General features: G+C 39.0%; 1 protein-coding gene and 1 pseudogene across 1 annotated transcript in view; both read left to right on the top strand.

The window, feature by feature from the left end:
• ULK2 (unc-51 like autophagy activating kinase 2) overlaps window positions 1–15,252 on the top strand; it is a 112,583-nt gene that overhangs the window by 43,944 nt on the left and 53,387 nt on the right. The window contains exons 11-13 of the mRNA XM_012651444.1: window positions 3,617–3,664; window positions 4,624–4,712; window positions 11,052–11,223. Of these exons, the coding sequence (XP_012506898.1) occupies window positions 3,617–3,664; window positions 4,624–4,712; window positions 11,052–11,223 (309 nt within the window). The remainder of the gene's footprint in view (window positions 1–3,616; window positions 3,665–4,623; window positions 4,713–11,051; window positions 11,224–15,252) is intronic.
• The window catches only part of LOC105816118, an 837-nt pseudogene continuing 275 nt past the window's right edge, over window positions 14,691–15,252 (top strand).

Raw genomic sequence — 15,252 nt, 5'->3', positions numbered from 1 at the left:
GCCTCAGCCTCCCGAGTAGCTGGGACTACAGGCATGCGCCACCATGCCCAGCTAATTTTTTCTATATATTTTTAGTTGTCTGATAAATTTCTTTTCTATTTTTAGCAGAGACGGGGTCTCGCTCTTGCTCAGGCTGGTTTCGAACTCCTGAGCTCAAACAATCCGCCCGCCTCGGCCTCCCCAAGAGCTAGGATTAGAGGCGTGAGCCACCGCGCCTGGCCTAAATATATTTTTGAGTGACTTTAGAGAGGAGGCATTTGACACTTCCTTCAGAAAGATCATTAACTCAACAGTTCAAAACGCTGTAATTTCTGGGAACTTCAAAACTGTTGTTGAAGGATATAGAATTAATTCCTAAGTTTACTGACTTTGTCTTATCAAGATGTAGTTGTATTAGTGGAAAGAGGGTAGAAATTTAAAATTGTAAAAGCAGAAAAAAATTGCATGTGTAAGTAGAAAAGGATTTGTCTAGAATATATTTTTAAATTATTAAATAAGTATACTTAAGCAATTGCTATGTATTTCTCCTAATAGCATATGTTGCTCCTGTTAAGACCAGGAACAAAACGTTTCCAAGATGTGTACCAAAATCAGAATACAATTTTAGTTTCCCTGGGTCCATTGGGTTATACAGTTCTGAATACATGTTCTTTAACATGTTCTTCTTTCATTTTAAATGATCCATTAAAATTGAATTTCATATTTAGTCTCTTCTATTATGTCTTCAAAATTGCTGTCATTGTTTTCCAACTTCCTTTAAAGCCTCTCTTTCAATAATTTTTGTATTGTAATAAAATACACATAGCATAAAATTCACTATCTTAATTATTTTTAAGTGTGCAGTTCACTGGTATCAAGTACATTCCTGGTACATCGTCCATTCTACCATAGTCCCCAAATCCTCCTCATTTGTTTTAAATTCTTATTTATAATAAACTTAATCATTTGGACAAATTTCCTTATTTCCTCAGGCCATTATACCTAGATAAATGGAAGGAAATAAGAAAGAAGAACTTTATGAGAACAAAAGATATTTCTTGAAACATTATGAAGTGGGAAGGCCACTGTGCTCAGATGGTGGTTGAATCAATTTCTGTAAAGCATTTGCTTTTCTTGGATTCTAGAGTTAGAAAGAAAGGCCCACACATCTAAACCAGTGCCAGGAAAAGTGTGGTCAGGGATCCTGGTGCTGTGGAAGATGACTTTGTATAGCATGCACAGGAATAGGGAAAAATGGATAGTTTGCCAATGTCCAGATTCCTGATTGTCTTTGCAGAGAATGTTCCCAGAGCCTTAAGCTGTCTGCAGCTATTTTCAGTTCTTTGACCATTAGATCTGGAAGACAAGAAAGGAGGAGAAAACACTCCAGGAAGGAAGGAAAGCCCTTGGCTTCAACAATGGGGTTTAGGGAGGGCCAGCTTCATGTGGTGCTCTTTGTGAACGGGCACTGAGTGGCAGATCAGCTCTCACCAAGGCTTTGGGAGAGCAGCTGCCAGTGCCTTGCACAGCCCACAGTCCTGGAGGCCTCTTTCTTAGATTTTTTTCTGTTGTTTTTTGAGTCTCACTGTTTCCAGGGCTAGGTTGCAGTGGCGGCATCATAGCTCACTGCAACCTCAAACTCCTGGGCTCAAATGATCCTCCTACCTCAGCCTCCTGGGTAGCTGGGACTACAGGCAGGCACCACTATGCCTGGCTAATTTTTCTATTTTTAGTAGAGATAGGATCTTGCTCTTGCTCAGGCTGGTCTCCAACTCCTGAGCTCAAGCGATCCTAGGGATCCTCCTGCCTTGGCCTCCCAGAGTGCTAGGATTACAGGCATGAGCCACAGTGCTGCCAGGCCAGGTTTGTGAAATTAAAATGAGGAACTGGTATGTGAAGCATCCAGTTTGTTGGCAGTAAATGTTAAGTCCTCAATGGACAGTAACTCTAATTGTTTCCTATAGGGAAAAGATGAAATAATCTGAGTATCTATTTTCTTAAAGGTTTGTGAAGTTGGAATAAACTTCAATTAATGTAGGAAGTATTTTTACCTTTCAGAGGGAGAAATTAAACTGAGAGTATTCTGAACCATGAGACATATGGCTCAATACTGAAACAACTCAATACAGTTATATTGTGGATAATAGTTTTAAAATTATAGATACATTAAGTTTATAGTTTTCATACCATAGCAATTATTTGGAAGGTGGTTTCAGAGTACTTGCATTCAGTCAGTTTCTTCATTTATATCTTTTGTTTTATCCCTACTATGTCCTTTGTAAAAACCAGCATAAAAAATCCTACATGTTGGCCGGGCGCGGTGGCTCATGTCTATAATCCTAGCACTCTGGGAGGCCGAGGCGGGCGGATTGTTTGAGCTCAGGAGTTCGAAACCAGCCCGAGCAAGAGCGAGACCCCGTCTCCACTAAAAATAGAAAGAAATTAATCGGACAACTAAAAATATATAGAAAAAAATTAGCCGGGCATGGTGGCGCATGCCTGTAGTCCCAGCTACTCGGGAGGCTGAGGCAGAAGGATTGCTTGAGCCCAGGAGTTCGAGGTTGCTGTGAGCTAGGCTGACGCCACGGCACTCACTCTAGCCCAGGCAACACAGTGAGACTCTGTCTCCAAAAAAAAAAAAAAAAATCTTACATGTTAAACTGGAATTTATGTATATGTGTGTATTAATTTTTGTTCTAAAAAAGATCTAAGGTAGAAAACTCACGTTTATTTTCAGAACTGTCCACATCTGTGTTCCTTAGTAAGTCTTATGATTGATATTTACTTTGAGAGACTATTAAGTATTTATTTCAGCGAAACTCATGGGATCCCTCAGGGTAGAAGATAATATGGACTAAACCTGAATTAAGCTTATTCCTGATCTTGTATTATCTAATTTAAGTCTCCATGTTGGTCTGTGCTGTTCTTCTTGCCCACGCTGTGACATGCAGGTACACAGGGAATATCATAAAAGTCTAACACTTAATGATAAGTGAGATTATCTTTGTGGGTTTTTTAAGAGGTTATGAATGAAATACTTTAAACATACAGGAAAGTAAAGAGAGTGAACTTCCATGTATCCACCTACTTAACTTATCTTTGTCAAATTAAAAGGCTTACTGTATAGGCTTTAACCTTGGTGGATAGCTTAAATTAAATTAACAGTTTTTTAAAAATTGTGAAACCACCCTTAAGAATACTTCTGGGATAGAGGAATAGCATCTGTTGTATAAATCATTATGAAGCGGGAAGAATTAACAACAGAGAGAATTAACAACAGCCATAGTTGAAATATGTGCTTAGGAGGGCCTGGTGGTCACCAGTCTCACATGGGGCTGTCCGCTTGAGGGTGGCACACATTAGACAGCGTGTTTACGTAAATAGCCTCAGTGTGTGTTGTGTTGGTGATGAATGTTTTGAAAATCTATAATTATTTAAAATTTTGTATTGATTAAGATTTGTTGTTTTTATAAATTATTTATGAGAAATAATTTGCTTTTATATTGAAAGGAAGTAGAGGCTATATAAAGAAGTTAATAACAATTACTTATGATCTCAAAGATGTTATGTTGAATGCATTGAGAAGAGTAATCTATTAGTGTCTGTTTAAATGTTGCATTCTCATTTTTCATTACAGAGACATTTTTTAGCCATCCTTTTCTTGAGCAAGTTCCAGTAAAAAAATGTGAGTACCCATTTTTTGTATTTTTACTTGAAAAATAAATGCAAGCTTAAGGAAAAATTAGTATTTTGTATCACAAAATTAATTTTTTACTGTGCTTTTCAAGATTTCATTGACTTTTCTTTTTTTCTTTTTTTTTTTGAGACAGAGTCTCACTCTGTTGCCCAGGTTAGAGTGCTGTGGCATCAGCCTAGCTCACAGCAACCTCAAACTCATGGTCTCAAGCGATCCTCCTGCCTCAGCCTCCTGAGTAGCTGGGACTACAGGCATGTGCCACCATGCCCGGCTGATTTTTTCTATGTATATTTTTAGTTGTCCAGCTAATTTCTTTCTATTTTTTTTAGCAGAGACGGGGTCTCGCTCTTGCTTAGGCTGGTCTTGAACTCCTGAGCTCAAACGATCTGCCCGCCTCGGCCTCCCAGAGTGCTAGGATTACAGGCATGAGCCACCGCGCCTAGCCATCATTGACTTTTCTTAGATACCTATAATTGTGTTTAATATCAGTTCTTTTTTTCCTTCTAAATCTAAGTTGAAATAGTTTTAGTAATGGCTGCATTTTCACAATTTTTTTCCCACCAGAATGTATACGTCAAAGGTAATTGCTACATTTTTAGTTTCATCAATGGAAGTGATAATAAATAGGTAAATGCAAATTTTTGATCAACACAAAGATGCAGTAGTTTTGGCAGGTTTTTCTTTTCTTTTTTTTTTCTTTTTTCTTTTTTTTTTTTAGAGACAAAAAGAGTCTCGCTGTATCACCCAGGCTGTTCTCAAACTCCTCGCCTGATAGTCCTTCTGCCTGAGACTCCCGAGCAGCTGGGACTATAGGCGTGAGCCACCGTTTTTTATTTATTTTAGAGATGAGGTCTCATTGTGTTTTGCAGGCTGGGTTTTTCTATTAGACAGGTCATGTGACTGTACTACAAAGTGATGTAGCTCTTCGTCTGTGTTTCCTCCACCAGCTTGCCCAGTTCCAGTGCCTATGTATGCCGGCTCTGTCTCTGGAAGCTCCTGTGGCAGCTCTCCATCCTGTCGTTTTGCTTCTCCACCAGTAAGTTCTGATTTTATTATTAACAGAATTAGTGCTGTTGCATCTGTTCACAAATGGAGCCTGAAAATACAGTGTGGATGTTCTTTTTATGTGTAGTGTTTACTTATGCAGCTGAGGTTTGGGAAAAACAGCCATTATAGTTGGGTCAGATGGACCTGCATTTGGACCTCTGTCTATATTTAACTGTGTAAGCTTCAGCAAGAAATATCACCTCTCTGGGCCATTTCCTCTGAATAGTAGTACAGTACTATCACTTTTTTTATGCTCTGTGGGGTTTTGGTGATGATATTTGCAAACAAAGAGTGTCCATTATAGGTGGATAGGCAATAAATATTTATTTTACCTGAATGCTATAAACATCACCTTGGATTTTTTTTTTTAAACACTCAGTTGGCACCAAACTTGGATATTTTTTGTACATAGGATTTCCACTGGTGGATGAGTGATTTCTGAGCCAGATTTCACCTAGATTCCCTTAATCGTGATTACTGGACCTTGAAGCTTACCATTCAAACCTCTTCCTTCCCCTGAAGTTCCCAAGCCATCTCCCCCATGGCTGTGTTCGTTCCCATTTAAGTGCTTTCTCCTGATGCTGAGGACTTCCGGTCACTCTGCTCACTTTTTCTTCCTATTGTACTCGCCCAGGGTTTTACCTTGTCCTCTTCTTGCTTTTTCAGACTGACCCTTGCCCAAATCTCTGTTGCAGCCTGTGAAGGTTGTGACCTTGAGGCTTTTCCACAAGCTGAAGGTCCAAGGGCTCTTGTGTGAGCTACTGTATTTTCCAGATTAGCCTGGTAGACATTAATTTCTTGAATTCTGCTGGTAGAAAGGTGAGGGGAGCCATAAGAGGAGGCAGTTGTATGATTAGCCAGTTAAGGCAACTCAGAGGTTTAGAAGGATGAGGCTGGGCCTGCGCAGTGGCTCACGCCTGTAATCCCAGTGCTTGGGAGGATGAGGTGGGAGGATTGCTTGAGGACAGGAGTTCAAGACCAGCTATGTACCAGCCTGGGTAACATGAAACCCCATCTCTACAAAAAATTTAAAAAGTTAGCCAGGAGTGGTAGCCCATGCCTATAGTCTAGCTACTCAGGAGGCTGAGGCAGGAGGATCACTTGAGCTATGATCAGGCCACTGCACTCCAGCCTGGGCAACAGAGCAAGAACCCATCTCTTAAAAAACAAACAAACAAAAAATGGGTGAGGCTTGGAAGCTTCTACATCCCTTACTTGCCATATTAACTTAGGACAAGTGACTTAATTTCTTTGAGCCCTCATATGTAAAGTGATTATAATTTACCTACTTCATAGGGTTCTTTAAGGACAAATGAGTGCACACACTTACTGCAGTGTCTGGCACACAATAAATACTCAGGCAGTGGCAACTGTATTATTTTCCAGGGAAATCTAATAGCCCATAGCTAAAGTAGATGCAGAAAAAGCCTATTGTGGACAAGTCTCAAAACTGGCCAAAAAAACCCCTCTCTTTCAGAACCTGGCAAACTCACACCAAACAGATAAAGTAGCTGCGTTAATAAGACTTAAATTATGTTCCCATGAATTTAAAAAGCTAAGAGCCAGGCAGACTGGCATCAGTCCTGGCCCTGCTGCTTGCTTCCTGGGTAACCGTGGGAGCGTCAGTTAGACAGCTGGGCCATGGTCTCATCGGGAAGATAGGCCTGCTGAACCTTTGCGCGCAGGGTGGTGGGGCTAATATGTGGACAGTGCCTAGCCATAGTAAATACTTGATAAATTGTAGCTATTATATTGTGAAGTATATATTTAACTCAATGTGAGACATAATATAAAAAGCAAAGCTTGTACCAGAGAAAGGAACACCAGGAAGATCTAAATGTGGGAGATGAAACATAAAGGAGCCTGTGGATGGTAGAGTGACTGAGGGATGAGAAAGAGAGACCAGCGGGGGGTGGGGCATTGAACTGGAAATTCGCTGTGACTGGAGAGCTCTTTTGGGGTTTTCGTTAGTTGAAAGGGGAGAGTAAAACAGCACCTAGGCTAGGGCTGCCAGGGAAAAGTGAGGAGAACTAACAGGAGGAGTGAGGAAGGGCAGGAGGGAGAGAGAGCTATATTTAGATGTTAAAAACTTTGGTGGGATAACGATTTTTAGGAAGCCTTTATTAAAAGCTAATACTTGAAGTGAAAATAAAAAGGAAAGCAGGGAAATAGAAGGAAAGCAGGAACGTTTGTGTATAATTTCCAACTAATGAGATTAGAAAATGAGATGGTTTGATAGACCTTGTATTGAGCATAGTCTGCCAAAAATGAGATGATTTCATACACGCATCTCCATCCTTCCTCGGACTGGCGTAGACTCCCATACTGAAGGTTAATACACACACGCATGCAATATAACATTCTTTTTTTTAGGTTCTCATGCAAAAATCTAGCTGCTACTTTATATCAGAAAAATCTTTGAAGGCAAAAAAATCAAAAATCAAAAGTCATAAATAAGAAGATCTCCAAATCACTCTTTTAATTATGATACTGACTATAGGCTAATGTCATTTAGAGGGTAAATCTCAGATATTTATTTGTTATATAACATTTCTTATATGCCTACTTTGTGTGAAGTTCTGGTTTATCCTAATGAATGAGATGACCAAGTCCCTGACATCAAGGTGTTTTTAATTTAATTATATAGAGAAGAGGTAGGTGGCTCGATCTCTACTAGAAGCATATGTGTATATATCTTCATTGCCTATGGGAATGGGAATGAGGGACTTCAAAATCAGATTAAGGGCATAGGAAGGCTGCTCAGAGGAAGGGATTGTTTGAGCTGAGTTTTGAAGAAAGAGTTAGCAAGATGAATTAGTAAAAGAATGGTATTGTAGGCAGAGGAATTCCCATACATGAAGTCATAGAAGCGTAAGCTACTGAAGGAACTCTCTAGCTCCTGTCAACTGAATAATGACGAGGTTCATAAATTTGGAAAGGAGAGCTTTATTTCATAAAGAGTTGCAGCCTATAGGCTGGCCATTCTGACAGGTTGAGAAGTGTAGCCTACAGCCAGAAGCCAGACACAAGTACTTTGAGGGAAAGAGGGAAAGACAATGGGACAGGAATTTATGCTGAATGGGGTGGCCAAATATGTACACTTAACAAGCTGCAGGAGAAGGCATGAATATTTATGAAAGGAGAAACATGCACATGCGCAGGTGAGCTTCATGCTACTTGATGGGGTCCGTGTTCAGAAAATGGCACAATAGCATTATGGAGGGCAAAGTTTTTGACCCTGTCACATCAAAAGGTAGAGGACACAGAAACCTTCACTGTGCATTTTCCATAGACTGGTCAGAACCACTCCATGGTCAGCGGCCTCTGGTCAGGGAAGAATGCTGGTCAGAGTAGATTGGGCTGTGGACTGAAACCAGCAGGTGGGCAAGCCTTTCCAAAGGCTGGTTCTGTTCAACCTTGAGGGAGGAAGCCTAATGGTGGTTAGTGAGGGGCAGGTATCATGGGGTGTGTCTGGCCTCCCTTCCTGTTATGGCTGGGAACTTAGTTTTAAAGTTTCTCTGGGGTCCCCTTGGCCAAGAGGGGGTCTGTTCAATCAGTTGGGGGGTTAGGATTTTATTTTTAGTTCTTATTCCCCATGTTCACTTACATTTAAATTTGTTAGAATTAAAAATTCATTTCCTTAGTCAGCTGCATTTCAAGTGCTCAGTAGGCACAGATAGCTAATGGCTAGCGTATGGGAGAGCTCACACATAGAACTTTTCTATCAAGGCAGAAAGGACCAGGCTGCTCTAAGTAGTTCAGTTTGTGGCTGTGGAGAGCATTGGTAATATGGTGGGGGAAAAATAAAGCTAGAGAGGTGGGCAGAGGCTGTATCTTGAGAGGATTTGGGTGCTGTGCAAAGGAGTTTCAGCTGTACCATTAAAGCTGGGGTGAGCCATTTGAATGATTTTAAATGGAAGAGTGATTTCCACCGTGTGTTTTAGCTAGTTTCTTCTAAAACTCAGACGGCTAGATTGGAGAGAAAGAATGAGAGAGAAGTCTCTCTGTTAGAGGAAAGAGAACAACTTTCAGACTGTTGAAGCTTTTATTATCATCGTCATCATCATTTTAGGAACAAGGACCTGAAGGAAGGAAGTAGAAAAGGAGAAGAGGAGGGGCCAGGTAAAAGACAGATAAAAAGCTTGCAGATCTTGGAGATTGTTTGAACTTAGGGCTTAAGGAAGAAGGGGACCTTGCTGGTGACTGAGTGGATGGCCGATGAGGGCACTCAGTGAGGGAGCATGGGAAACAGTGCTTTGGGGTATAAAAGGTGATGAATTAATGTTGTTCAGGCATGGACGTGATGCATAGGCAAGTGAACTTACGGGTCTAGAGCTCATCAGAGAGAATCTAGGCTGGAGTTGTCATTCTGTGAATGGTAGCTGGAGGTAGGAGGGTAAAGAGTGGTCACTAGGGTAAGTATGAAAAATTAGGAGTAGAGGGCCCATGGTGATACCTTGGGGAATTCTATACTCTCTTCCTCCTCCTCTTCTTCAAGGGGCAGATGAGAAGTATGTACCCACAAAATAGGAGGGAAAACAAGAGAGAGTGGGGTCACAGATGAAGGAGAAGAGTGCCAAGAAAAGACTGGTCCACAGTGCAGATGTAGCAGACAATTCAAGTACCTTAAGGAAATGTCTGCTGGACTTGGCAGTGGAAGTTATTGGTAAGCTTAATGAAGGCAATTTTGTCAGAGGGTTGAAAGCAGAAAGTGAATTATGGTGGATTAAAGGATATATAGAAGGTGAAGAATTTGAGTCAGTGAAGATTGACAATTTCAAGAAACATTAAGAAGTGAAGAGGAGATGGGTTGTAGGAATTTGAGATGTGAGAAAATTAAACATGTTTATCTGCAGAGGGAAAAAATGCCAGAATAAAGGGAGAAGGTGAAAATGTTAGCAGGAGAGAGGAGTTTCTCTAGGTGTTGGAGGATAGAGGGGAGAGTGGAAGGCAGAGTGCAGGTGGAGAGATGAGCTTTGAATGGAAGAGCAGCATCTCTTCCACTACCATGAGAAAGGAGCATCAGGATGGTTGCAGATGCTGATAGTTTTATAAATAGCAGGGGAAGAAACGGGGAATGTTCCTGCCTAAACCACTGGAAGGAAATTATGCAATTAGACACTTGGAACTACATTTCAACTTGACTGTGTTTTCATTGCATCAAGCCCATGGTTGATGCTCAGTAATATTAGTTCTTACATCTTCCCTTCCCTTTGTTATCCTGAGATATAAAGTCTCTTCAAAAAGTGGTAAGAAGATTTTGTGTCATGTACATGTCACACACAAAAAGAAGTGATGTCAATGATTGATACCGTTGCACAGTGACATTCAAAGGAGCGGCAGCAGTGAATTGGGTATTTAAGGCTTGGCTTTAAAGAACATGATGTACTATTTTTCCTTTTTTTAAATAGAAACAAAGATTAAACAGGGTAATAGGGCTTGATAAGTTATATTCATTGTTTTAGAAAACCATTATATAATCAAGATATTCAATTAAGAATTGTCGCTAGAGTCCTTGAACCAAGCAAATGCCAAAAGATATATAACTAGTTTACGCCTAAGTATTTGTTTAAATATATTTATGTGCTTTTCTTCCCTTCCTGTCCTATCTGCTACTGACAAACCAACTCCTCTCCCTAACAGAACAAAAGGAACACACCCACACCTATAAGGTTTTCCAAATCTTTCTGTGTGTGTAAATAAATTTCTAGACTTCAGTGCAGTTACCCTTATTGATTTGTCTGCTCTTTTACATAATATGGTCCCTGCTTTCCTGTTTGTAATGTGTTCTTCATTATAAATTTAAAACTTTTTTGCGTGTTCAAGATGTCATTAATTTAAAGTCCCTGGGCAGTTTGTGTTTAGTCAGTTATTGAGTATCTGCTTTGCTAGGACATGAGCTGGGGATTTGGGGATGATAAAAACTCACCTTCTCAAAAACTTTAGGAGAGGCAGACAAGTACTGTGATAAGTGATATGATATATACTTTTGTAGAGATGGGGTCTTGCTATTGCCCAGGCTGGTCTCGAATTCCTGGCTTGAAGCAATCCTCTCGCTTCGGCCTCCCAAAGTGCTAGGATTACAGGGCCACCTCGCCTGGCCAATTTTTAAGTATCCTTTTTGGAAAACATTTTAGAAGTCCTTATGCAAACACTTTTAAACTGTGCTTTTCTGCAGGAAACATTTTCCAAAGATTTTTTTTTTTTTAATTTTAAATGGCATTGGACTTTATGCCCACTTTTATGAAAAAAAAATCCTTAATCTAATGGCTGTTCTGACTTGCATTTGATTATTAGGCCAGTTTTAATTTTATGTTGTTAATTTTAGTCCCTTCCAGATATGCAGCATATTCAGGAAGAAAACTTATCTTCCCCACCATTGGGTCCTCCCAACTATCTACAAGTGTCCAAAGATTCTGCCAGTACTAGTAGCAAGAACTCTTCTTGTGACACGGATGACTTTGTTTTGGTTCCACACAACATCTCGTCAGACCACTCATGTGAGAATCTTTTCTACTTGTACACATTAATTTACTAAACTACTATTTTTTAAAACCTTTATCTCACAAATTCTTGTGTAGGACACCTATTCAAATGGGCTTTTTATTTAGTTGTTTGAATTTTCAGAATTGTATACCTACCTTTCTAAAATCTGCTCAGTCATCTTCTATAAAACAATACTTTTGACTTCTGAAGATACATGAAAACTTTATAGGAAATGATCTCAAGTTCTGTTTGTATCCAAACAGAAAGAAATTGAGAAACCAGCAGAATGAGTGAAATTATAATAACTTTAAGGAAAGGAATTAAAGGAAGAACTCATTTGGGAAAAAACCTGAGAGTCAAATGAGTCTTAAAAACAACCTTGGTGTCTTTCAGAAATACTTTCGTAAGTTCAGGAATGAGCTTCAGAAATATATATGAAGAATTTTTATAAAGGAACTAGATGGAATCCAAGTTGACTAAATATAGTCAGTATGCTTTGGAATAGTGAAAGCTACCAGAAAACCTACAATAAAAAAGAAATTAAATAAAACTATTGAAAAAGAAGGAACCATGGTTTGGCCGTAGGGGAATAGGATTGGAAAAGCTAGAGATTTTGTTACTTTAATAATTAAATAATATCAGATTTGACTATGTGCAGGAGAGGTTTGTATCAAGAGGTCTATTTAGTTGTTTGTCTAAGACTTAGTAGGTGCTTGTGCTAGGCACCACGTAGCTTGTTATAAGGACATCATCCCAAGACTGCATGAACTTAATGATTTATTGTCTGGGGAAGGGAAAACATGGCCCACAACAATGTTGTGGCAGTTTATGATCGGTACTATAAGAACCGGGAATTACCTTAAAAAAATCATTAAGTACAGTGGTTTTATTTATTTACGAAAAGTAGTTAAAACTTTAAAATTATGAAATGTTTCAAACAGAAAATAATATAGCAGATACTGAAGTCACCTACCATACTGTGTTGCTCTTATGTTTGTCAACATTTTTCTGTATTTGTTTTAGATGTCTTTTTTAAAGATACACTATAGGTACAGCTAAAGTCCCTTTCCTCTTTCTACTCTTGCAAGAGGTATATTCTCTCTGCAGATATTTTGATACTTCTACATATAACTGTATTCATATATATTATTTTTGTGTTTTAACAGTTACAGGTTGAGCATCCCAAATTGGAAAATCCAAAACCCAAAATGCTCCAAAATCTGAAGCTTTATGCTCAGATTTTGTATTTTTGTATTTGGAATGCTCAATATAATGCAAATATTTCAGAATCCAAAAAAATTGAAATTTGAAACACTTCTGGTCCCAGGCAATTTGGATAAGAGGTACTCCACTTATATCAGTAAATGGTATATAGAATATTTGCTTCTGTAGTTTGCTTTTTTTATTCCTGTTTTTATTATATATCTGGATGCATACTAGCTATGTATCTACCTCATTTTAATACCTGAATTTTAAAGTACAACTAAAGCACAATTTATCCATTTCCTTACTGATTTATATTTTGATTATTTCTACCTTTTCAGTATTCAAAATGTATTATAATAGACTTTCATGTGTGCATGTGCCTGAATTTCTTCTAAGTGAATACCGTAGATAGGTACAATTTCAACTCTATAAAACATTGGTACAAACAAGTTGTATCAATAGTCTGTCATGCTGCCCCAATGTTATAATGCTATTCTCCTTTATCTTCTTCTGAATATTTTTTATTTTTTCCACATTTAACTTTACCTGGAATTTCTTTGTAGATGGAACAAGATCTTTCAATTATCCCATTGTTATTAAATATTTTGTCTTTTCACCAGATTTTACAATATCAGCTTTGTCATATCAGATTTAAATATAGGATTGAGTTTCTTTTAAGATTCTGTATTCTATTCCATTGGTCTATTTGTCTATATTATGAAAATTTTAAAATTTGTGTGTGTCAGTATGTGTGTGTGATCAGGGATGGGGAGGAGGGACAGAGAACATTCTAGTAATCTTCAGAATCACCCTGGCTAGGCCTGGCACGGTGGCTCATGCCTGTAATCCTAGCACTCTGGGAGGCCAAGGTGGGAGGATTGCTTGAGCTCAGGAATTGGAGACCAGCCTGAGCAAGAGCAAGACCCCATCTCTAATAAAATAGAAACAATTAGCTCGGCAACTAAAAATAGAAACAAACAAACAAAAAATTAACCGGGTATGGTGGCATGCGCCTGTAGTCCCAGCTACTCAGGAGGCTGAGGCAGGAGGAAAAGCTTGAGCCAGGAGTCTGAGGTTGCTGTGAGCTAGGCTGATGCCACAGCACTCTAGCCTGGGCAACAGAGTGAGACTCTGTCTCAAAAAAAAAAAAAAAAAAAAAAAAGAATTACCCTGGCTATTCTTGGACCTTTACCCCCTACAATGTGGTTTAATTTCAGTTTGACAGATTTTACAAAAACCATTTTGGGATTTTAATGGGAATTGCATTAATTCTATTCAGGGACAGTTAGGATCTTTACAATATTAAATAGTCTAATCTAGAATGTTTATGTGTTTCTCCACTTATTTAGGTTTCTTTAATGTGTTTTGATACATTTTTATACTTTTCTACATAAAGAGCCTTCATATCTTTTGTTTTATTCTCTGTGTGTTTTTTTGTGGTAGTGTAAATTTTTCAAAACTGTTCCTCTCAATTTCTTTGTGCCGCCAAATCCCAGGGGTCAGTTCTCAGTCCTCATGGTCTTGATGTAACCATAACATTTGTTATAGTTGACCATACCCTTCTTTTTAATAATTAAAAATTTGTTATTGTGAAATACATCATACATAAGATGTTTTAAATCATCTATATAGCTTAAAAGTAATATATATTACTATTATAGTAATGGTATGTTGTCCAAATACTATTTGTATTTTATATAACACATACCTGAGTGCCCTCCTGATTTTTTTGTCTGATTTTTCATCTTTTTGTCTTATTGCTATACTTTTAGGGAAATTTCCTTAATGTTTTCTTCTAACCATTCTGTTTTTTCATTTATGCTTTCGTATTTTAAATTTCCAGAAGTTCTTTTTTCCCTCTATTGTTCTTATTTCAAGGTGTGATATTTTGATGTGTAATCATTATTAAGAAGGGAGAATTTGGCCAGGTGCGGTGGTTCATGTGTGTAGTCCTAGCAGTTTAGGAGGCCGAGGCGGGAGGATTGCTTGAGGTCAGGAGTTGGAGACCAGCCTGAGTAACAAAGCAAGTCTCTGTCTCTACAAAAAAGTAGAAAAATTAGCCGGGTGTGGTGGCGTGCAACTGTAGTTTCAGCAACTTGGTAGACTGAGACAGGAGAATCACTTGAGCCCAGGAGTTTGGCGTTGCAATGAGCTATGATGATGGCACCGCACTCTAGCTGGAGTGATAGAGCAAGACTCTTGTCTCAAAAAAAAAAAAAGGAATAGAGAATTTAAAAATTGTTTGAGAGGAGAGCCTGCAAACACTTTTGGAATTATGGCGGCAATGGATATCCAAGATAATCTGTTGGGAAACTCTTGGGTCGACAGCTCTTGGATCCCCATTTTGAACAGTGGTAGCATTCTGGATTACTTTTCAGAAAGAAGTAAGCCTTTTTATGATAGGACGTGTAATAATGAAGTGGTCAAAATGCAGAGGCTAACATTAGAACTCTTGAATCAGATGGTTGAAGTTGAATACATCCTTTTACATGCTCAGGAGCCCATTCTTTTTATCATTTCGAAGCAACAGCAGCAGTGCCCCGCTCAAGTTATCCCACTAGCTGATTACTATATCATTGCTGGAGTGATCTATCAGGCACCAGACTTGGGATCAGTTATAAACTCCAGAGTGTGACTGGGCACGGTGGCTCACGCCTGTAATCCTAGCACTCTGGGAGGCGGAGGCGGGCGGATGTTTGAGCTCAGGAGTTGGAGACCAGCCTGAGCAAGAGTGAGACCCCGTCTCTACTAAAAATAGAAAGAAATTATCTGGACAACTAAAACTATATAGAAAAAATTAGCCGGGCATGGTGGCGCATGCCTGTAGTCCCAGCTAC

This window comes from Propithecus coquereli, unplaced genomic scaffold (genome assembly GCF_000956105.1).
Source record: "Propithecus coquereli isolate 6110/MARCELLA unplaced genomic scaffold, Pcoq_1.0 Scaffold355, whole genome shotgun sequence".
Lineage (NCBI taxonomy): Eukaryota > Metazoa > Chordata > Mammalia > Primates > Indriidae > Propithecus > Propithecus coquereli.
The sequence above is the reverse complement of the archived record's forward strand: the minus strand, read 5'-3'. Positions and strand labels throughout refer to the sequence as shown.